The sequence below is a fragment of the Podarcis tiliguerta genome, assembly GCF_965153285.1.
Source record: "Podarcis tiliguerta genome assembly, chromosome: 1".
NCBI lineage: Eukaryota > Metazoa > Chordata > Lepidosauria > Squamata > Lacertidae > Podarcis > Podarcis tiliguerta.
In genome coordinates this window covers 124460156-124482974 of record NC_139534.1, presented here as the reverse complement: position 1 = coordinate 124482974, position 22819 = coordinate 124460156, and the positions used below count along the sequence as shown (strand labels likewise).

At 46.5% G+C, this 22819-nt stretch overlaps 1 protein-coding gene across 2 annotated transcripts in view; it reads left to right on the top strand.

Annotated features, from left to right (window-relative positions):
* Window positions 1-22819, top strand: part of MTHFD1 (methylenetetrahydrofolate dehydrogenase, cyclohydrolase and formyltetrahydrofolate synthetase 1) — an 81134-nt gene that overhangs the window by 28153 nt on the left and 30162 nt on the right. For both annotated transcript variants that reach the window (XR_014509848.1, XM_083435084.1), the window contains exons 9-20: window positions 980-1107; window positions 5600-5697; window positions 6302-6475; window positions 7489-7625; window positions 8410-8456; window positions 10229-10336; window positions 10446-10520; window positions 11684-11786; window positions 12844-12920; window positions 17764-17904; window positions 18827-18895; window positions 21037-21148. Coding sequence is in view for 1 of the 2 variants with exons in the window: in XM_083435084.1 (XP_083291210.1) it covers window positions 980-1107; window positions 5600-5697; window positions 6302-6475; window positions 7489-7625; window positions 8410-8456; window positions 10229-10336; window positions 10446-10520; window positions 11684-11786; window positions 12844-12920; window positions 17764-17904; window positions 18827-18895; window positions 21037-21148 (1269 nt within the window). In the remaining variant the exon portion in view is untranslated. The remainder of the gene's footprint in view (window positions 1-979; window positions 1108-5599; window positions 5698-6301; window positions 6476-7488; window positions 7626-8409; window positions 8457-10228; window positions 10337-10445; window positions 10521-11683; window positions 11787-12843; window positions 12921-17763; window positions 17905-18826; window positions 18896-21036; window positions 21149-22819) is intronic.

Sequence of the window (22819 nt, the reverse complement as noted above, 5' to 3'; positions counted from 1 at the left end):
TGAAACAGTACAGAGTAGCAGTTAGGATGTTGGACACTTCAATGTCATTGAGCTGTGCCCTCTGTATTAGCTGGCCACAAGCGCTTGCATTTTGACTGAATGGGTTTTTTAAAGAAAGGAAAAGATTTGGCTAAGGCAGCTCTGGCTCCATGGCACTAATCATAGAATCATAGAGTTGGAAGACACCACAAGGGCCATCGAGCCCAACCCCCTGCCAAGCAGGAAACACCATCAGAGCACTCCTGACATATGGTTGTCAAGCCTCTGCTTAAAGACCTCCAAAGAAGGAGACTCCACCACACTCCTTGGCAGCAAATTCCACTGTCGAACAGCTCTTACTGTCAGGAAGTTCTTCCTAATGTTTAGGTGGAATCTTCTTTCTTGCAGGATTATTCTTCATTCCCACCCCCTCGCCCTGCAAATCCCAAGCTAGATTGCTGCCTTGCAAAGTCTTAAGAAAAGCATCAGCCACTTATAAAAATGGTACACGCAGGAGTTTTTGAGCAAACCTTGCTCTTTGATTAAAAAAAAAAAATTCTTTCTCCTTTTTGTATTTTTATATACACGTCCTCCTGAGCGGTTGACAAATTAAAATCTGCAAAACACAAATCCGGTCTGCGCAGAAACGATTGCTGCTGCAGCTGCACTATGGGCAGAGCTGAACGGCGAACTAGCATAAAGACGCATGGAGCAGCGTGAACACGGATAAAAATGGCGCTAAAACCCAGGGAGTGAGGAAATCCTAAAGGGGAGTATTTCTGGGTGAGCTGTGCAGTTCACCAGCTTAACAGCACAGCAATTATTAGTGAAACCTAAAAGAGGAGGAGAAACAGAGTGGTCTGGTGTGTTGCCTTAGCGCTGCCAAGAGATTATGCTTGTGTGTTTCTGCCGTTGCAAAGATGTTCCCAGGCCTTTTTCCTGCTTGTTCTTTGTATTGCTCTGATGCGCACCCTCCCCTTATCTCTCTCTCACACACAAGACAGCACAAGGGCAAGTGGAAAAAGGGTCGTTGGCGATGTGGCCTACAGCGCAGCCAAGGAGAAGGCGGGTTACATCACCCCGGTCCCTGGAGGTGTCGGGCCAATGACGGTTGCCATGTTGATGCAGGTGTGTGCCCTTGGTTGTACCCGTGGGAGGCGCATGGGCTGCGTTGCTCTCCCACAACCCCACCCTCAAAACTCTTGCTTTCCCCCAGAGCAGCTGCACGTTATGTACGGGGGGGGGGAGGAATGGTTGTGGGTGCTCTAGGGTGTTGTGTGTGTTTGTGTGTGTGTGTATGTGTGTGTGTGTGTTTGTCCCACCTTTTGGCGTGAGCATAAATTGCAGAGGTGAGGGTGCAGCTGCTACCTATGAATGCATGCTTGTAAATGTTAAATAATGGGGGGATGATGATGATAATAACAATAAAAACAACAACAACAACAATAATAATAATAATTTATTTATACCCCGCCCATCTGGCTGGGCTTCCCCAGCCACTCTGGGCGGCTGCCAAAAAAATATTAAAATACAGTGGTGCCCCGCAAGACGAATGCCTCGCAAGACGGAAAACCCGCTAGACGAAAGGGTTTTCCGTTTTGGAGGTGCTTCGCAGGACGAATTTGCTATGGGCTTGCTTCGCAAGACGAAAATGCCTTGTGATTCCTGGGTTTTTTTTCCCCTCCCCCCCTTTTTCCCAAGCCCCTAAGCCGCTTAACAGCTGTTCGCTAAGCCGCTTAACAGCTGATCGCTAAGCCTCTTAACAGCTGATCTAAGCCGCTTATCAGCTGATCTAAGCCGCTAATAGCCTTTTAGCAGCTAATCCGCTAATCCCTTAAACCTTTAATAGCCGCTAATAGCCTTTTAGCAGCTAATCCGCTAATCCCTTAAGCCTTTAATAGCCGCATGGATCACTGCCTTGCCGTGGCGAAGGGGCTTGAAGAACTCAGAGAAGCTATGAACTATGCCGAGCAGGGCACCCAAGATGAACAGGTCATAGTGGAGAGTTTGGACCAAACGTGATCCACCTGGAGCAGGAATCGGCAAGCCACTCCAGTATCCCTGCCAAGAAAACTCCATGGACAAAGACAACAGGCATATTCTCTGCAGCCAAAGATGGAGAAGCTCTATACAGTCAGCAAAAACAAGACCTGGAGCTGACTGTGGCTCAGATCATCAGCTTCTTATAGCAAAATTCAAGCTTAAACTGAAGAAAGTAGGAAAAACCACTGGGCCAGTAAGATACAATCTAAACCAAATCCCTTATGAATACACAGTGGAAGTGAGGAACAGGTTTAAGGATTTAGAATTGCTGGACAGAGTGCCTGAAGAACTATGGATGGAGGCTCGAAACATTATACAGGAGGCAGCAATGAAAACCATACCAATGAAAAGGAAATGCAAGAAAGCAAAGTGGCTGTCCAATGAGGACTTACAAATAGCGGAGGAGAGAAGGCAAGCAAAATGCGAGGGAGATAGAGAAAGATACAGGAAATTGAATGCAGAATTCCAAAAAATAGCAAGGAGAGACAAGAAGGCCTTCTTAAATGAGCAATGCAAAGAAATAGAGGAAAACAACAGAATGGGAAGAACCAGAGATCTGTTCAAGAAAATTGGAGATATGAAAGGAACATTTCGTTCAAAGATTACCATAATAAAGGACAAAAGTGGTAAGGACCTAACAGAAGCAGAAGACATCAAGAAGAGGTGGCAAGAATACACAGAGGAACTATACCAGAAAGATATGGATGTCTCGTACACCCCAGGTAGTGTGGTTGCTGACCTTGAGCCAGACATCCTGGAGAGTGAAGTCAAATGGGCCTTAGAAAGCATTGCAAATAACAAGGCCAGTGGAAGTGATGGTATTCCAGCTGAACTATTTAAAATTTTAAAAGATGATGCTGTTAAGGTGCTACACTCAATATGCCAGCAAGTTTGGAAAACTCAGCAGTGGCCAGAAGATTGGAGAAGGTCAGTCTACATCCCAATCCCAAAGAAGGGCAGTGCTAAAGAATGCTCCAACTACCGCACAATTGCACTCATTTCACACGCTAGCAAGGTTATGCTTAAAATTCTTCAAGGAAGGCTCAAGCAGTATGTGGACCGAGAACTCCCAGAAGTGCAAGCTGGATTTAGAAGAGGCAGGGGAACCAGAGACCAAATTGCAAACATGCGCTGGATTATGGAGAAAGCTAGAGAGTTCCAGAAAGACATCTACTTTTGCTTCATTGACTATGCAAAAGCCTTTGACTGTGTCGATCACAGCAAACTATGGCAAGTTCTTAAAGAAATGGGAGTGCCTGATCACCTCATCTGTCTCCTGAGAAATCTCTATGTGGGACAAGAAGCTACAGTTAGAACTGGATATGGAACAACTGATTGGTTCAAAATTGGGAAAGGGGTACGACAAGGCTGTATTTTGTCTCCCTGCTTATTTAACTTATATGCAGAATTCATCATGCGAAAGGCTGGGCTGGATGAATCCCTAGCCGGAATTAAGATTGCTGGAAGAAATATCAACAACCTCAGATATGCAGATGACACAACCTTGATGGCAGAAAGTGAGGAGGAATTAAAAAACCTTTTATTGAGGGTGAAAGAGGAGAGCACAAAATATGGTCTGAAGCTCAACATCAAAAAAACGAAGATCATGGCGACTGGTCCCATCACCTCCTGGCAAATAGAAGGGGAAGAAATGGAGGCAGTGAGAGATTTTACTTTCTTGGGCTCCATGATCACTGCAGATGGTGACAGCAGCCACGAAATTAAGAGACGCCTGCTTCTTGGGAGGAAAGCAATGGCAAACCTAGATAGCATTTTAAAAAGTAGAGACATCACCTTGCCAACAAAGGTCCGTATAGTAAAAGCTATGGTTTTCCCAGTAGTGATGTATGGAAGTGAGAGCTGGACCATCAAGAAGGCTGATCGCCGAAGAATTGACGCTTTTGAATTATGGTGCTGGAGGAGACTCTTGAGAGTCCCATGGACTGCAAGAAGATCAAACGCATCCATTCTTAAGGAAATCAGCCCTGAGTGCTCACTGGAAGGACAGATCGTGAAGCTGAGGCTCCAATACTTTGGCCACCTCATGAGAAGAGAAGACTCACTGGAAAAGACCCTGATGTTGGGAAAGATGGAGGGCACAAGGAGAAGAGGACGACAGAGGACGAGATGGTTAGACAGTGTTCTCGAAGCTACAAACATGAATCTGACCAAACTGCGGGTGGCAGTGGAAGACAGAAGTGCCTGGCGTGCTCTGGTCCATGGGGTCACGAAGAGTCGGACACGACTGAACGACTAAACAACAACAATAGCCGCTAAACCGCTAATAGCGCTAATCCGCTAATGGGCTTGCTTCGCAAGACGAAAAAAACCGCAAGACGAAGAGACTCGCGGAACGGATTCTTTTCGTCTTGCGAGGCACCACTGTAATGTAATACATCAAACATTAAAAGCTTCCCTAAACAGGGCTGCCTTCATTCTGTTTGACTTTAGGAGACATCAGAAGGCAGCTCTGTATAAGGAAGTTTTTAATGTTTGATGTTTTGTTGTGTTTGTCATATTTTGTTGGGAGCCGGCCAGAGTGGCTGGGGCAACCCAGTCAGATGGGCTGTGTGTTGTTGTTGTTGTTGTTGCTATTATTATTTGATGGGGCTGCATGTCTCCACTGTATGTCTGTGTTTTTCATCTGGCATTAGCCATGACGGCCCCCATATGTTAGCTGATTCTTAAAAAACTTGATTGTGATAGTTTTGTAACATTGTAAGCTGCTTGTATGTCCATCTCTGTTGCATGAAGAGCTATATAAATTGCCGGAATAAATAGCAACCTCCAGTATTTCTGATCACTGTGCCTCTAAATCAGGGGCAGATTGGAGTCTGTCATCTATTATTCTTGACCATTAGACATGCTGGCTACAGACGACAGGAGTCCAATAGCACCTGAAGGGCCACAGGCTCTCAAAATATAAACCACGATGATGATTTAACCTTTGTATTCTGGCTTTCTGCTAATGTAATCAGAGTGTCTGACAGCATCAGAAACGATAATCCTAAAATGCAGCAACTAATGCTGTAAACAGTTAGGGTCCTTTGTTTTATATCCTGCTTTTTTGCGGGGGGGGGGGGGGATAATCTAAAATTGGCTTCAAGGGCAACAGAAATAATAATCAGCCCTCCCCCAAAACCTACCCAAGCAACCAGGTTGTAATGAAGATGTTAGAACGAGGCAGGGGATGGAGGTGTTGAGGCCGGGCTTCCTAGAGAGTGCATTCCGTAACAGCAGTGCCACAACCAAAAAGGCCCTGCAGCTTGTACCCATCTGCGTAACAATGAGTGATGGAGGTTCTTGGCCTGGGGCGGAAGTCCTTTGTTGCTGCAGCCGGAGGAGCCAGACGCCTGTGGAAAGCCTGCAAGCGGGACTTGAGTGCAACTGCACTCCTCCTGGCTCCCAGCAGGTAGTATTCAGAGGGAGAACACAGCAATTGCGGCCAGTAGTCTTTCCAGGTGTGTTCTGGGCTCCTGTTCTGTCTTGCCTATGACATTATTGACTGACCTGCTGGAACGTTTTGTGTGATGGACCTTTCTTTGGTTCGCTTCTTTGTTTTTCAATACGAATTTAGAGCACTGTGGAAAGTGCGCAGCGCTTTCTGGAGAAATATCAGCCTGGCAAGTGGAATATTCAGTATAACCAGCTGATCCCTAGAACGCCTGTTCCAAGGTAAGGAACATCTTATGGCTGGAAGGCCATTGATAGAGATTATTTCATTCTGGTTTTTGCCTGAATTTATATGGGGGTGTGTGTTGGGGCATGGGATAGGGGGTGTTGTTTTTATTAAGTCTTTGTAGAGGTCCAGCATGTTCTCCCCACTACTCACAGCAAAATGGGGTGATAGAAACTTGGACCTGATGGAATATATTTCTGTGGTCTGCAAATGGGTGATGCAATTGATTTTTGTTGAATTTGCAGGGAACAGCTTTTCTTTAATAATAAAAAAATAACCTAGGTGGTTGTTGTTTTAAAACAAGGTCTACCTTCCCCCAATCTGGGGAAGATCATGTGGATCTTAATCTCAGGATTGTGCATTCCGCACTCAGAAACATGACTCTCCCTCCATACACACACAACTGTAGTGGGGAGAGCCAGGGTGGTGTTGTGATTAAAGTAGTGGGCTACAGACTGGGAGGCCTGGGTTCGAATCCTCACTCGGCCATGAACTTCACTGGGCCAGCGATCTATAACTCAGCATCAAAGCAGCTTCCTATAGTCCTGCGTATCGTCTCTCCGTAGAACTCTTCCTCACCGCCCTCTTGTTGACTTTCAGCGACATCGAAGTATCCCGGTCCTGCTTCCCCAAGCCCATCGGCCAGCTGGCCAAGGAGATCGGTCTGCTCTCAGATGAGGTGCAACTCTACGGGCAGTGCAAGGCCAAGATTTCGCTGTCGGCGCTGAAGCGCCTGAAGGACCAGCCCGACGGCAGATACGTTGTCGTAACGGGGTAGGTTTCATGGGTCCGTTTCTGCCAGTCTGGTCGGCTCGTAGCGTTTTTCAGTTGGGGCCATTGGGGAGCAGCCTGCCAGGTGGGGTGGAACCAGCCAGTGGCGTAACATGGGTTTCCAGTGCCCAGGGCTGCTTGGAGCGGGGTGGGTGGGAGAGAGGGATGGAAACAGACAGAGTATGCATTCACATTCAGCTGCCTAATGGTGTCCGCGTCAGTCAGGAGTATTGCAGCCACTGTGATAAGAAAAGAAGAGTCGTTCGCTGGAAGTGCATGTCGGGATCTCCGCTCGGCCAAGCTGATAAAGCTCATCTTCCTCCGACTGCTTCGGAATCGCCCCCGATGAATAATTAACGACCTGAGCCTTTGATGAGGCCTCAGGCACGTTCCCCCATTCAGCAGAGAATCCAAAACAGCACGCGGAAGTGATGAGATTTATGGCTACATGCTATGCTTTATTACTAAACTACGTAGAGAGCAAAGAAAAATACATCCTCTCTCTGTGAGAGCTGAGAGCAACTGAACAACAAAGGAACAGGAAACCAGTAATGTCACATCCGTCTCCCTTCTCCCGTGAGACTTCCAACAGTCTGGAATGTAAACAGAGCCTTGTGACTCTAAGCAGCTGCTCAGTGGCAAAACAGAAACTAACAGTGCACAGCTGTGTTGAGGCAGCTCTGGGTGCTGAAATTGTGCACCCCAAACAATTTTGCGCCCAGGGCAGCTGCCCCTGTGGCCCCTCTCATGCTATGCCACTGGCTGGAGCCATTGCACTGACTTCCCAGGAGGCAGGTGGTGGTTGTTTGCTGGGAGGGGCAGAGATGAGGCAGCACGAGATCGCCATCGTGGCCCTCCTCTGATTTGCTGGACCCCAAAGAGCTTGTCTTGATCTTTGAATACCAGTGCTAAGGCTGCATGCGGGAGAGCACTTTGTTCATAGCCTGTTGGCTTTGCTCGAAGGAAACAGGTGCATTTTCCCAATGCCTTGGGGTCGTTGTTGTTTTGTATTTCAGTATAACGCCCACACCCCTGGGAGAAGGGAAAAGCACCACAACAGTGGGACTGGTTCAAGCGCTGGGAGCATACCTTGGTCGGAATGCCTTTGCCTGCGTTCGGCAGCCTTCGCAAGGACCCACGTTTGGAATTAAAGGTACGTAAAGGTGGGCCAGCAGCCTCTTCTTATGTCCAGGGTGCACCTGGAGATGCTGGGGGGGGGGTGAACCTGGAATCTTCTGCATTCAAGGCAGATGCACTTCTACGAGCTACAACCCTTCCCAGAACATTACTGAAAATATCGTTTCCGGTATCAGTAAATTAGACTTAAAAGTTATGAGATAACACAAGACAACTTACAGATAAGCACATGATCTACTTGCATCTCTTGTAATCGGATGCAGGAGGTTTTCGGGCAAGCCCTTTTTTTGACACCCATCACTGCTCAGAGAAGTTTGTCAGTTTTAGAAGCCTGTGCATCCTCTTCGTAATCTAAAGATGCTCACACTTTTAAGAAATTTAAAGAATATCTAGCTAAATATTGTGATATAAGATAAATAGGAAATTATTGGAAGTAATAAATAGGCTTAGGGGTAGAGTAAGAATATGTGGTAGTAAATATCAAGGATTAGAATATCAATAAAAGAGAAGAGGTTAGTAAATGAAAGGAGTTAATGTTATTAGAAATATGAATTTGGAGAACTTAAACAGGTGATATAATGAAGTTCAGTTAGAGGGGATTTGAGAAAGTCAGTTATCAATGTAATGAAAATTAGGGATTTGAAGTAATTCTTTTTTGTGTGTTTTTCTCTGTTGTGTGTTTTGTAATGTTTTCTTTTTCTTTCTGTGATAAATGTGAAAATCAGTAAAAAATAAAAAATAAAGATGCTCATGGTTTTTGCAAGCGCGGTCTGATGAATGGCATCCTTCCTTTTATACAGGTGGTGCGGCTGGAGGTGGATATTCTCAGGTTATTCCTATGGAGGAGGTAACTTGATTCCTTAATTTATGACAGCATTCGAGACAAAACGGTTGATGTGGGATTAGCTCAGTTGGTAGAGCACGAGACTCTTAATCTCAAGGACGTGGGTTCGAGCCCCACACTGGGCGAAAGATTCCTGCAATTCAGGGGGGTTGGAACTTTTTCTACGATACCCACTTCCCTGGACCTCCAGAAATTTTGCAGTGTGTCATCAAGAGACGGCTCTTGTCTCTTACCTATCACAGAGCAATTTTCTAACCTTGCCTACAGGAACATTGCTACAGTGGTGCCTCACAAGACGAAATTAATTCGTTCTGCGAGTTTTTTCGTCTTGTGAATTTTTCGTCTTGCGAAGCACGGTTTCCCATAGGAAATGCATTGACGGTTTCCCATAGGAATGCATTGACGGTTTTAAGAAAAAGGCGCAGGACGTTTTCGTCTTGCGAAGCAAGCCCATAGGGAAATTCGTCTTGCGAAGCAACTCAAAAAACAAAAAACTCTTTCGTCTTGCGAGGCATTCGTCTTGCGAGGCATTCGTCTTGCGAGGTACCACTGTATTAAAATTTCCCTCTCCAGCTCATAGTCCTGTTTTGGGACGTGCTGGGCTTTAACAGAGGATTTGAGGTTGTTGTTGAGGTCCTCTCCACCCCGATCCAATTTGTCTCCCCTTTTTTTGTCATGGAAATTCTACTCAATATTGATCCAGGGTAGATTCCATTGTATAGTTAGCAGAGTAAAAAACGTAAACACGTTGCAAGATTCCCCCCCAAAATAGACCAGAGGCAATTGTATTTCATCCAGCAGAGTTTTACTGCCACTGAAGGCAAATGAGCATAATGGTCACCCCACTCCTACTTACCATCCCAGGCCACCCATCTGCGGCCACGTTGTTCTTTCTGTTGTCAGATCAAAATGATCAGACAACAGCAAAGGTTGCTAGGTTTATCGAGGGTGCAGTGAGATTAAGGGCCACTATCTGAACGATAATCTTGATCATTTGATTGTCCTTTTTACCCATTGTTGTCTTTTTAATTGTATACAGTGGTACCTCGCAAGATGAATGCCTCGCAAGACGAAAGAGTTTTTCGTTTTCTGAGTTGCTTTGCAAGACGAATTTCCCTATGGGCTTGCTTCACAAGACAAAACGTCTTGCGCTTTTTTAAAAAACCGTCAATGCATTCCTATGGGAAACCGTCAATGCACAGTGGTGCTTCACAAGACGAAAAAACTCGCAGAACGAATTAATTTCGTCTTGCGAGGCATCACTGTATATTGCTTGTTTTATGTTGCTATGGCTGTTGGCTAATGTGAATAAAGTTTATCTATCTATCTATCTATCTATCATCAAGTTTATCTATCTAATGGTCACAAATCCAATACATTCAGGATTGGCACTGTCCATAAGAAATCCAGTTGCAGCAGACTTAACTTAAACTTGCAATAACTTATAATAAAGTCTGAATCTTAACACTAAGCATACTATGTACAGAACACCACACCAGAAGGAAAGAGAGATAGAAAGAGAAAGTGTGAAACCCAGACTCCTTCTGGCCTATTTTTATAGTCAGCATGACCTTGACTGAAAGAGATAACAAAACTAGTTTAAACCAGCTGCACTCAGCTTCGCTGAAGGAATAATCCAAACATCATGAACCTTCTTTCACACAGAGAAGCTTCCAGAACCCTCTTGAATTAATTAGAATAGAAAAGATCTCTGCACATCAGATCAGTACTTTCTGCACTAAGAAATGCAAACTGACATTTTCCGTCCTCTCTAGTTCAATCTCCACCTCACTGGCGACATCCACGCCATTACTGCAGCCAATAACTTGGTCGCTGCCGCTATCGATGCCCGCATCTTCCACGAGGCCACGCAGTCTGATCAGGTAACACGGTGCAATTTATCTTTTCCCCTGTAGCATTTGTGTGTGTGTGAAAGAGAGAGACTTGTAGAGTGCCCTGCAGCCGCTAATGAAGTGTTTTTTTCTCCTTAAGGCTCTCTATTCCCGATTGGTCCCTTCTGTTGACGGCGCCAGGAAGTTCTCCAACGTCCAGATCCAGAGATTGCGAGTGAGTTTGCAGAACCTGTTCCGGTAACGAATTTCCAGGTCCCTTCCGTGTGGATGTTTCATGGGCTACATACTCAGGGATGTGACCATCTTGCATGTTCGCAAGCATGGAATTTGGTGCAAAGCCCAGAACCCTTTTATTTTATTATAAAAACTTATACTGAAAACAGCAAAGCATAAAAAAAACAGGAGGCAAAAAAATGCAAGGTCAGGTATCTGGCAAATGTATGCAAAGAGTAATGTAAGGACTTGCCTTGGACATTCAGAAAACAATTACAAAATTGAAAAGTCACACAAAGGACTAATCAAGAACACCTAATGAAGTCATATTTGTGCATCAGTGTTGTCAAGTAGGCCATCAGGAGCCAGCAGACAGTTGCAAAACCCAGAATCTTGGCCCTTGTAATTCATGAGATTTGCACCCAGGCAAAGTGTGACGTACTATGCCAGCCCTCACCAATGCCCTCCAGCTGTTTTGGCGGATAGTCTGAAAGAGCTGGAGGGCACCAAGTTGGAGAATGCTGGTTTGTACAAGTCTCTCTATTTCTTCAGGAAAATCCGGCTCTTCATTATATACAGTGGTGCCTCGCAAGACAAAATTAATTCGTTCTGCGAGTTTTTTCGTCTTGTGAATTTTTCGTCTTGCGAAGCATGGTTTCCCATAGGAATGCATTGACGGTTTTAAGAAAGCCCATAGGGAAATTCGTCTTGCAAAGCAACTCAAAAAACAAAAAACTCTTTCGTCTTGCAAGTTTTTCGTCTTGCGAGGCATTCGTCTTGCGAGGTACCACTGTATCTTCTTTCAGATTAGGCTCCTGTTCAAGTTAGCTAGGCAGGAAACACACTTAGGACCCATATCTATAGCTGGCCCATTGAAGCTGAAATTCTGGCTGAAAAAAAATTCTGTCACTTACATCATTCCTGGTTTGCACAGGATGCTAACCCGTGGCTTAAACAAACCATGGCTCAGAGTTATGTGCAAACCATGCTTTTTCACATTTCTTCTTGGCAGGTTTCAAGTTTCAGCCTAGGCTTTTAGGCGCTGCTCTCCCTTTATTTTTTTGCTTTAAGAACGATTCCAACACACACACCCCCATGAAGTTGCTCATTTCCTATAAATACCCATCATCTTATTTCTCTCCCCCTCCTTTCGTTCCTCCTCAGAGATTGCATATTGAGAAAACAGACCCAAGGGCTTTGACGGATGATGAAATAAACAAATTTGTGAGATTGGATATTGATCCGGACAGCATAACATGGCAAAGAGGTATTGGCGCAAAAATAACCCACAGTGGGCAAAGTAGAAAGATGTTTAGAAAGGTGGGGGAGTTTGAGCTTTTGTTTTTGTGCACACAAAAAATGGTTTAAGGTTTAGACTTAGAGATTCCTGCTTATCTCCCTCCACTGCCTGTCCCCATCCCACAGCCTTCAATGTTAGCCAAAATCTGATTGCACACAGATTATAGATAGTCTTGGTCCTCCGCTTCCTGTGTAGCAGAACTGTCCATCCTCCAAGGAGACAGCCGTTGCTTCTCTGCATGAGTCATTGCTCTGGGCTTGCCGACTTCCAATCAGGAACACGCCCAGAATTGCTGGGCCTTTACAGAGTTATTGATAGGGCTGGCTGAGGATTTGAGGAGGGCCCTGTGGGACATCCCCTCTGCTGGGCTTATCTGGCAGCAGGAAGTGGCCGGCAGAGATGTTCCGGTCAGCACAGGGTTTCGGAGCTACCATTTAATTTTGATTTTCTTGGCAGGCTAGCCGCACGGACGCTGCTGGGCAGCTCTCAAGATGTAGCTGCTCAATGTTGATTGGAATGCTTGGGGGAACCTGTTAACCTCTAAAAGTTTTTGGGAGGGAAAGGGCTGTCTCTGAGCCTGTGTGTGTGTTCCTGCATGTGTTTGAGTGTGTGCACATATGAATAGGCATTCACCTTTCAGCAGCTTTTCTGAGCTAATGGGGTAACCTAATGCCCAGGGGCCAGATGCGGCCCAATCGCCTTATCAATCTGGCGGTCCGGGAATCAGCATGTTTTTACATGAGTAGAATGTGTCCTTTTATTTAAAATGCATCTCTGGGTTATTTGTGGGGCATAGGAATTCGTTCATTTCCCCACCCCCACCCCAAAATATAGTCCGGCCCACCACATGGTTTGAGGGACGGTGGACCAGCCCACGGCTGAAAAAGGTTGCTGACTCTTGCTAGCCCCCACCCCCCCAAACCTGCCTAAAATGCCCATGTCACAGGGTCCTTTTTAACCTGCTTTCAACCATCCATCCATCCATTCTCTCCTTCCCTCCCTCTCCTCGCTTTCCCTCGCTCAGTGATGGACACAAATGACAGGTTTCTGCGGAAGATCACTATTGGGCAGTCTCCAACCGAAAAGGGGTTCTCACGCACAGTAAGTGCCCTTTCCTCTCTCATTCTGAAATGCTTTCCTATTGCGGGGGGGGAGGGGGGACTGGCTGGTCTTTGAACAATAGCATCTTACTCTCCCTTAGCAACTGGGTTGACCTTGAGTCAAGAGGTATTGGGGGTTTTTCCCCCCACTGAGTGTTTTTCTACAAATGATGTGCATGAGAACATAAAAGGAGGGGGGGTGATAGTATATACCTGGTGCTAACTTGCTCTGAGGGGCTGCCTTTCCACCCACAGTGTTTTGGAATACAGTGGTACCTTGGTAATCAAAAAGCTTGGCTCCCAAACAAATCGGCTCCTGAACGCTGCAAACCGAGAAGTGAGTACAGTGGTACCTCTGGATGTAAACGGGATCCGTTCCGGAGCCCCGTTCGCATCCTGAGTAGAATGCAACCCGCGCCTAAGCGTCGCGATTCGCTGCTTCTGCACATGCCTGTGACGTCATTTTTAGCATCTGCGCATACACGAGCGGTGAAACCTGGAAGTAATGCGTTCCGTTACTTCCGGGTTGCCACGGAGCGTAATCTGAAAACGCTCAACCTGAATCATGCTTAACCCAAGGTATGACTGTATTCTGGTTTGCAAATGTTTTTCAGAAGCTAAACGTCCAACACGGCTTCTGATTGAGTGCAGGCAGCTCCTGCAGCCAATTGGAAGCCGCACCTTGGTTTTTGAACCGTTTCAGGAGTCGAACGGACCCCCAGAACGGATTAAATTTGAGAACCAAGGTACCCCTGTAGTCTTCTCCATTTCAGACATTTAGTTTGCTTGACTCTGTGTTGTCTTTGGCATAAAAAATGGCACTCTTTCAGCACAATCTTGCGCTATCTTTCCTGTAGAACGGGGGTAGTGGTTGGAAACCTTTTTCATCCCTTCTGGGGACGGCATGCGGGTGGTAGGTGGAGCCAGAGGCAAAATGTGGGTAGAGCAATGGAGGTGACTCTTACCTTACAACAGGTGACTTTCTAGCCATGCAAAAGTGAGTGGGGTGTGTTTTGTAGACACCCGTCATTTATCTCTATTTTATTTATATACAGTGGTGCCCCGCAAGACGAATGCCTCGCAAGACGGAAAACCCGCTAGACGAAAGGGTTTTCCGTTTTGGAGGTGCTTCGCAAAACGAATTTGCTATGGGCTTGCTTCGCAAGATGAAAATGTCTTGCGAGTTCCTGCGGGGTTTTCCCCCCTCCCCCCCCCTTTTCCCAAGCCGCTAAGCCGCTTAACAGCTGATCCGCTAAGCCGCTTATCAGCTGATCCGCTAAGCCGCTAATAGCGCTAATCCACTAAGCCGCTAATGCGCTTGCTTCGCAAGACGAAGGAAACCGCAAGACGAAGAGACTCGCGGAACGGATTCTTTCCGTCTTGCGAGGCACCACTGTATTTTGTTTCCCAAGATTTAGATACCGCTTGATTGTAATAAAACCTCAAAATGGTTTACAAAAACAGTAACGTTATCAGGGGTTGGGGGAACAGCTAAAAACGATTGGGAACATTTAATTAAAAAAAACAGAATCGGCGATTAATTTGAACAGCCACGGGCAACACGCAGCTAATAATGTGCTAACAAAATATTTACAAAATTATAATGTTTCACAATTCATAAACAGAAAATATGCAATGGAGTAACAAATCATCGGAGTCAAGTAATGTTCATGAACAACAATAGAGAGCATAGTTAGTCAGTGTCAAAGAACCTGGAGATGGAGGCAAAATGCCTTTCAACAGTCACAGTCCTGCAAATGAGCAGGGATTGGTCCTCCGAACAAAGCGTAGAACAGTTTTTACTACACTTCTCGGTGATTGCTGATCCTTTGCTACTAGATGTACCTGTAGGGACAATTCATTTGCTGATGATGAATTACCATTGAAACAGTTCATCATCCGGAAAAACGGTTCTGCGCTGACTGTGACTGTTGTTGTAGGCAAATTATTAGCCGCGTGTTGCTTGTGGCTGTTCAGAGTTGTCTGTTTAGCAACACGGGGGATTTCCTTGGTTGTTTATTCAAAAACCAGATTAAAACCTACGTCATCATTCTGCACGCCTTAAACAAAGATGTTTTTAGCAAGCAGCTAAAAAAGTACAGTGAAGGCCTGGAAACGATGCCTTATGAAGAAGGGCTAAGGGAGCTGGGCGTGTTTAGCCTGGAGAAGAGGATTAAGAGAAGAGGTTAAGGGGTGATATGATAGCCATGTTCAAATATATAAAAGGATGTCACATAGAGGAGGGAGAAAGGTTGTTTTCTGCTGCTCCAGAGAAGCGGACACGGAGCAATGGATCCAAACTACAAGAAAGAAGATTCCACCTAAACATTAGGAAGAACTTCCTGACAGTAAGGGCTATTCGACAGTGGAATTTGCTGCCAAGGAGTGTGGTGGAGTCTCCTTCTTTGGAGGTCTTTAAGCAGAGGCTTGACAACCATATGTCAGGAGTGCTCTGATGGTGTTTCCTGCTTGGCAGGGGGTTGGACTCGATGGCCCTTGTGGTCTCTTCCAACTCTATGATTCTATGATTCTAAGGCACTTGCCCAGTGTCAACAGGCAGGGAATTCCAAAGTGTGGTGCTGCCACACTAAAGATGGATTTCTTCCAGGAAAGCGAGAGGCGTTGTGGCAGTTCATGTTGGAAAATGCCCTGGGGTGCTCCTGCAGCCCCCGCACTCCGAGCATCCTCTGGTATGCGCAGCTCTGGAAAAGGCATTTCCCTTCTTCTCCAGTGTGCTCAGCGACGTATACCTGACGGCATATGCACACTAATCTTCTAGCATTGCACAGCAAGAAGTGTGAGACATCGTAGAGCTAATCTACGTATTTATTTACACACTATGTACAGACAAAGAATTATGGCGTCCTCTCTCATCAGCTCCGAGAGAGAACAGGACGAAGTAAAAGCAAACGTACAGTGGTGCCCCGCAAGACGAATGCCTCGCAAGACGGAAAACCCGCTAGACGAAAGGGTTTTCCGTTTTTCGATGCGCTTCGCAGGACGAATTTCCCTATGGGCTTGCTTCGCAAGACGAAAATGTCTTGCGAGTCTTGAGATTTTTTTTCGCTCCCCACCCCCTTTTTCTAAGCCGCTAAACCGCCAATAGCCTTTTAGCAGCTAATCCGCTAATCCCTTAAGCCTTTAATAGCCGCTAATAGTGCTAATCCGCTAAGCCGCTAATAGGCTTGCTTCGCAAGATGAAAAAACCGCTAGACGAAGAGACTCGCGGAACGAATTAATTTCGTCTTGCGAGGCACCACTGTACAGTCCCAACAGTACCCACAACGGTATAGAGAAAAGGCTGTCTTCCGTTCCCGTCTTCCCAGACAGGCATGTGATTTACACCAATCACATCTGCAGCAATGGATGCATGAAATACTAACAGTTCAAGGATTCATTCCAGAAAGCCAAAAGCACTCAAGGAAGGTGTAGCTTTCAGATGTGGGTGACCTGGGAAGCGTCTTGGGGGCCAAGCAAAAAGGCCACATTGGCTCCTGAGTCTAATGCTTCTCTCGCCTGTTAACCACAAAAATCCATCTTGCCGTCCAGGCAAGCAAGAGAAACTCTTGCAGTTCTAGGACACATTCCAGCCAGGCAAAAACACTTGAGGAGGGCAATGAACAGGGTCAAGGAGATGTGGCAGAAGGAAAGTCCTGAACGGGATGGAGAGGCTTGAGGTGCCACATTCGTTCCCTGGGTCTGAGGCTCCCCACCTTTGCCAGGGGTATCATAGAGTTGGAAGGGAGCCTATCATCTACTCCAAGCCCCTGCAATGCAGGAACAGGCAGTTGTCTCTTACTGGAATCAAACCTGCAACCTTGGCATTATCAGCATCACACTCTAACCCAGAGCTTTCCAAACTGTGTGTCGCATCACGTTAACATGTCGGCTGCAGTGTGCAGGTGTGCCGTGCGAATGCTCCCTGCGCTCCTCACGGGGCTGGAAAGGGGTTAGTTTAAACCTCTGGCTTGCTAGTAACACTGAAGTACCGTGTCACAAAATGATGCATGTCTAAAAAGTGTGTCACCAGCATGACAAGTTTGCAAAGCTCTGCTAAGCAATTCAGCTACCCAGAGGTCAGGGGTTGAACAAAGTGTATGGGGTGAAAGAGGGGGGTCTTTGTTCCAGCTTTGCCCACTTTGGCCCTCCCCACCACCAGGGTAAAGGTAAAGGTACCCCTGCCCGTACGGGCCAGTCGTGTCCGACTCTAGGGTTGTGCGCCCATCTCACTTAAGAGGCCGGGGGCCAGCGCTGTCCGGAGACACTTCCGGGTCACGTGGCCAGCGTGACAAAGCTGCTCTGGCGAGCCAGCACCAGCGCAGCACACGGAAACGCCGTTTACCTTCCCGCTATAAAGCGGTACCTGTTTATCTACTTGCACTTAGGGGTGCTTTCGAACTGCTAGGTGGGCAGGAGCTGGGACCGAAAGACAGGAGCTCACCCTGCCGCGGGGATTCGAACCGCCGACCATGCGATCGGCAAGCCCTAGGCGCTGAGGTTTTACCCACAGCGCCACCCGCGTCCCACCAGGGTGCCCAGATACAAAAGAAGGCAAAGCTCTGGGAATGTCAGTGGGTGTTGTTTGCAGGACAAGCTATCCCTGCTGAAATCCCCTCGTCTTATCTCAACCTCTGCAGTCTGCAGGAGCCCTGCCCACCCACCAGCATGCAGCCCCCAACTGCTTCCCTCCAAGGAAACAGGGCTGTTGCGAGGCAAGGAAGAGTCCCCCACCCCACATGCCCACTATAGAGTTTGTATCCGGAGACAGTGGTTCTCCTTTAAAACAAAAAATGCTGCTTGGGTTGAAAAGAGACTGTTTTTGGCCCTGTCCTTCCCTCCGGCAGGCTCAGTTCGACATCACGGTTGCCAGTGAAATCATGGCGGTCTTGGCTCTCACAGATGGCCTGGAGGACATGAGGCGTCGCCTAGCCAAAATGGTGGTGGCTTCCAGCAGGAACGGCGTTCCAATTACCACAGAAGATCTGGTACGTAGGCCATAATCTTCCTCAGAAGACAAAACTTTGCCCAAACTGACCTTGATGGTGCAAGTTTCCCAGAAACCTCTGCCGGATTTAATTCTGGTTCAACTGTCTCTTGGATCTGGGTGTGGAGCTCATAAACCTAAGCTGGCCCCAGGATAATTTAGAATGATAGAATTGTGGAGTGGGAAGGGACCCAAGGATCATCTTTTCCGGGCATAGACAACCTTGGCCTTCCAGATGTTTTGGGACTACAACTCCCATGATCCCTAGCTAACACGACCAGTAGTCAGGGGTGATGGGAATTGTAGTCCCAAAACATCTGGAGGGCTGAGTTTGCCTATGCCTGATTCAGTCCAACCCCCTGCAGTGCAGGAACGAAGCAGAACTTGTGGAGCATCTTCTTCTTTGTGAGCCCCTTGTGATTCAGGTAGTCTGAGGAGGCCCTGCTCCCAGTGGTGTAGCGTGGGGGGTGCAGGGGGGGCCGGATGCACCGGGCGCAACATCTGGGGGTTAGGGTTAGGGGGCGCAAATTGCTTGCCTTGCCCCGGGTGCTGACAACCCACGCTACGCCACTGCCTGCTCCAGAATCCCATTGTGTGCCTAAGGTAAATTGCCCTGGACACCAGCTTTAATTTACATTTTAAAATTAAAAATAGGGAGATGTAGAGGCCTCGCACGCACCAAGGCTGGTCTCTTCGGCACTCGAGCACTATGCTTGGGATCCCAGAGGTAGATCGTACGTGTGTGAAATTGCCCTACCTGTAATTATGGAATGGTGAGCATGGCATCCTCAATTGTGTTCATTTAGCATCCTATTTCTGTCAAGGTAGAATAGTGGGCACCCTTGGGGTTCTTGGAGCATCCTAAACCTGAAGAAATTGGCAAGAACTGCCACCCAGGTAACTCTAAACACTTCTTTCTTTAGGGAGTTAGTGGTGCCCTGGCAGTTTTGATGAAAGATGCTATTGAGCCAAACCTCATGCAGACTCTGGAGGTAAGTGCATATCTTGCGCGAGCTTTGTGCTTTCAGTTGGAAATCGGAAAACCTACCTGCCAATGCTGTGAGGCAGTGGTTCTCAAGAACATTTTGCACCTGACGACCAATCACCCCTTCACGGTTTGCCTTGTTTGTTTGCTGTGTTTTCAAAGTGGTTTACGATTAAAAAAACATTAACACAAACAAATGGGATAGCTCAGTCATGAGACCCTTAATCTATGAAATGGTAGAAAAATAATCTCAGGGTGGCATCAGCTGCCGATGGCACTAGATCCCTGGCCTGGATTTATCCTCTTCTGCCTTTCCCCAAGGGGGGGGGGGGACAAAGGCTGTCTCAACAGATCTCCCAGGCCACTGGCGGTCCAGTCAGGAGCTGGTGGCTCTCTGCTGCTTGGCCTAGTCTTCCTAGCTTCTGCCTTACCTCAGAGCACACAGGTTGTAAATGGGGATTGGTCTTCATGTTGCTTAAAATAGAAATTACTGTATTTTTCGCTCTATAAGACGCACCAGAACACAAGACGCACCTAGTTTTTGGAGGAGGAAAACAAGAAAAAAAATATTCTGAATCTCAGAAGCCAGAACAGCAAGAGGGATCGCTGCGCAGTGAAAGCAGCAATCCCTCTTGCTGTTCTGGCTTCTGGGATAGCTGTGCAGCCTGCATTCGCTCCATAAGACATACACACATTTCCCTTTACTTTTTAGTGAGTCTTATAGAGCAAAAAATACGGTATATAGACCTATCAAGGGAACTGGCCATGATCAATATAACCTCCCCATGCAGAGCCAGTATATCTTGGAATACGAGTTACTGCGAGGATAACAAGAGGAAGTGCTGTTTATCCAGAGGTGTTGTTGGAATCAGGATGCTAGCCTAGTTGATCCAACAGGGAATCCTTCAGCCTCTTAATCCAGAGGCAAAGCTCTTGCTATTTAAAGTTAAGTACCGAAATATAACGCAGCAAGAATGGATGTGGTTTACAGATTTGTCGCATTCCCAGAAGGTGTGGGGGTGGCCAAGAAAGGACTCTGAGCTATGAGGGAAGCCAGTTCCTAACAGGCAAGATTGCATCTTCTTCCCCTACCCTCAGTTAGCAGAGGTGGAGGTGGGCGGGGGGTTGCCGTCTGCATTCCTGAAGTAGCCAGAAAGGTTTAAACTTCCTGGATCCTGCCCATTCTGTGCAGGAAAGGATTTGGCTCAAGGATTGAGAAGTGAGAGGTCCCTCCTCTCCTGTAGAACTGTTTGGCGCAGAAAGAGAGAGTCTCATTTCATTTCACTTTCAATTTGTATACCATCTTTCTATATTACTATACACAAGGCGGTTTGCAGCCACAAAATATACACACCTTATAATAATCTGATCCAGTACAAAAAGGCATAATGAAACATAACTTTAAAAACGAATGACTTATGTCGTATAAAGTGATATTCACTGATGTGTTAGAATATAATAGAACACAACAAAATTAACTCTCAAAACACCAGCAAAATAATAATTAAATTCACTCTTAACAATTGCAATAAATATCACTCAACTTGGGGCGACACAGAAGGGACTGTGATGGGCTGATTTTTCCTGCTGGTTTTCAGTTCTGCCCAATTTCCACTTTGTTGGGTTGCTTCACCAGAGACTCTTGAAGTGGTGCAAGATTTTTAGAGCCCTAACACAGGCTTTCTTGCAAGCAAGTGCCGTTGAGATCCATGAAATTTGCTTCTGAGTAAGTGTGCGTAGGGCTTTCCGATTAGAAGGTTGGCGGTTCGAATCTCCGCAACAGGGTGGGCTCTCCTTGCTCGGTCCCTGCTCCTGCCAACCTAGCAGTTCAAAAGCACGTCAAAATGCAAGTAGATAAATAGGTACCGTTCCGGCGGGAAGGTAAACTGCATTTCCGTGCGCTGCTCTGGTTCGCCAGAAGCGGCTTAGTCATGTTGGCCACATGACCTGGAAGATGTACACCGGGTCCCACGGCCAATAAAGCGAGATGAGCGCTGCAACCCCAGAGTCAGCCACGACTGGACCTAACGGTCAGGGGTCCTGTTACCTTTTAAGTGTGTGTTGGGCTTGCAGCGTTCCAGGTGGCAAAGCATCTTTTTTCCCTTTGCATTTCCTTCTTCCAGTTGCATTTCCCCCTTCTCTTCTCAGGGCAACCCTGTGTTTGTCCACGCTGGTCCATTTGCCAACATTGCCCATGGCAACTCATCTGTCCTGGCAGACAAGATTGCCCTGAAGCTCGTCGGCAAGGAAGGGTTTGTGGGTGAGTCTCTGTGTGCCATTTACTTACAGAATTCACTGCTGCACGATGCAGTGGGTGGGGGAACCTGTGGCCTTCCATAGGTTCCATAAGTTTCTGGACTACAACTCCCATGATCCCTATTGGCCTCTCTAGCTGGGGATGATGGGAGTTGGAGTCCAGCAACATCTGCAGGGCCACGGGTTCCCTATCGTTGCTGTTGCGCCGAAAAACATTTGTGAAATTGACCTAGCAGCTCAAGGAGGAATAGCTTTGTGAAGTTGTGTCCCCTTCCCCAAGTTTGTTTCCCATAATCATTTCAACGATTCCTCGGCTTGTTTACTTGGGTGTAAGTCGTATTGAACACAGTGGGTCTGATTGGACTTGCATAGAACTGCTATGGGTTTTTGCAAGGCAATTCTTGTTTTTAAAAAATAAAATAAAAAGGCAGAGAGAAATTCAAGCCTAAAACAAAAGTCTTGTGTTGTTCAGAAAGGCTTGCAAGGAACAGCACGCTGTGAGTTCATCTATTTAACAAGCCTGCTTCAGTCACTGCCCTTTCTCTGGAGGTGTGTTTAACACTGCACCTCACGGATAAAATGAGATGCTTGAGGAACAAGCCGCCCACTCTGTAGAAGGGTGTGTTTTTCTGCATATATTCAGCTGCTGTCCACTGAACTGGCAGCCCCCAGGGAATGGCAAAGGAAGGGGCTGTGTTTTCCACCATATTCTCAAAGAGCACCTCAGAACAGGACTTCATGGGGGAAACAAAATGGCTGCACCTGTGTTTCAAATCGCGCCAAAATAATTTTACCTCACCCCGGGATTATAGCCAGACAAAACAGCCGGTTTCAAAGTGGGTGAAGTGGCTGAGAAAATGGGCTTTGTCACTTTGGTTCACCCTTCCGGCTGCTATCATTTATTTCTTTAGAATATTTACATGCAGGCTTTAAATCAAATTGTAGCTGAGTAAGATTGTCTTCCGTTTGAGGACCTGGACATTCTCAGGGAAACCAAAATAATATTGATTTCCAAAATGCAACACAATAACTTAAGACAATCCACTAAAACACATGAAACACCATGAGGGTTTGAAAATCTGCATCTTCCCAATCTAAGGAACAGGTTTTATTTCTAGGTGGTTTTTTCCCCTTTTTTGCCAGTTATTTTTATTGATTTTCCGTAATTCTTATCAAAATTAGTGCAAATTTAAAAGCTGACTTCCAGCTCCACCCCCGACGTTCCTTCTTTTTCCCTCCCTCCATTGCTGCTCCAAATAGATTTGCTTTCCCAACTTTCATTTCAATATTCAATAAAATCAAACATATTTATTTATGCAATAATATTTCAACCTTTGTCCTTTCACATCAGCTGTACAAGTACCAATTTCTGCTTAAGACTTTTGAATATATTATTGTAGCCTATCCATAAAATAACCAGGTAGATAAATCCTCCTTTATCTGTCTATGATAATCATGAATCAATAATGACATATCAGTACTGTCAGGGCCTGCTCTGTATCCAGGGGGAGACCATTCCACAAGGAATGACTTTTGTGGGAGCCCACCTGGCTGCTTGGGGTCCCCAAACCAGAGGACATTTTGCATAAACTCTTTGACGCTGTTCCAGCTGGAGCAAGGACTTTGCATAGCTAGGAAAGAGGGAGGGCAATGGAGTGACTAGAGCAGGCATCCC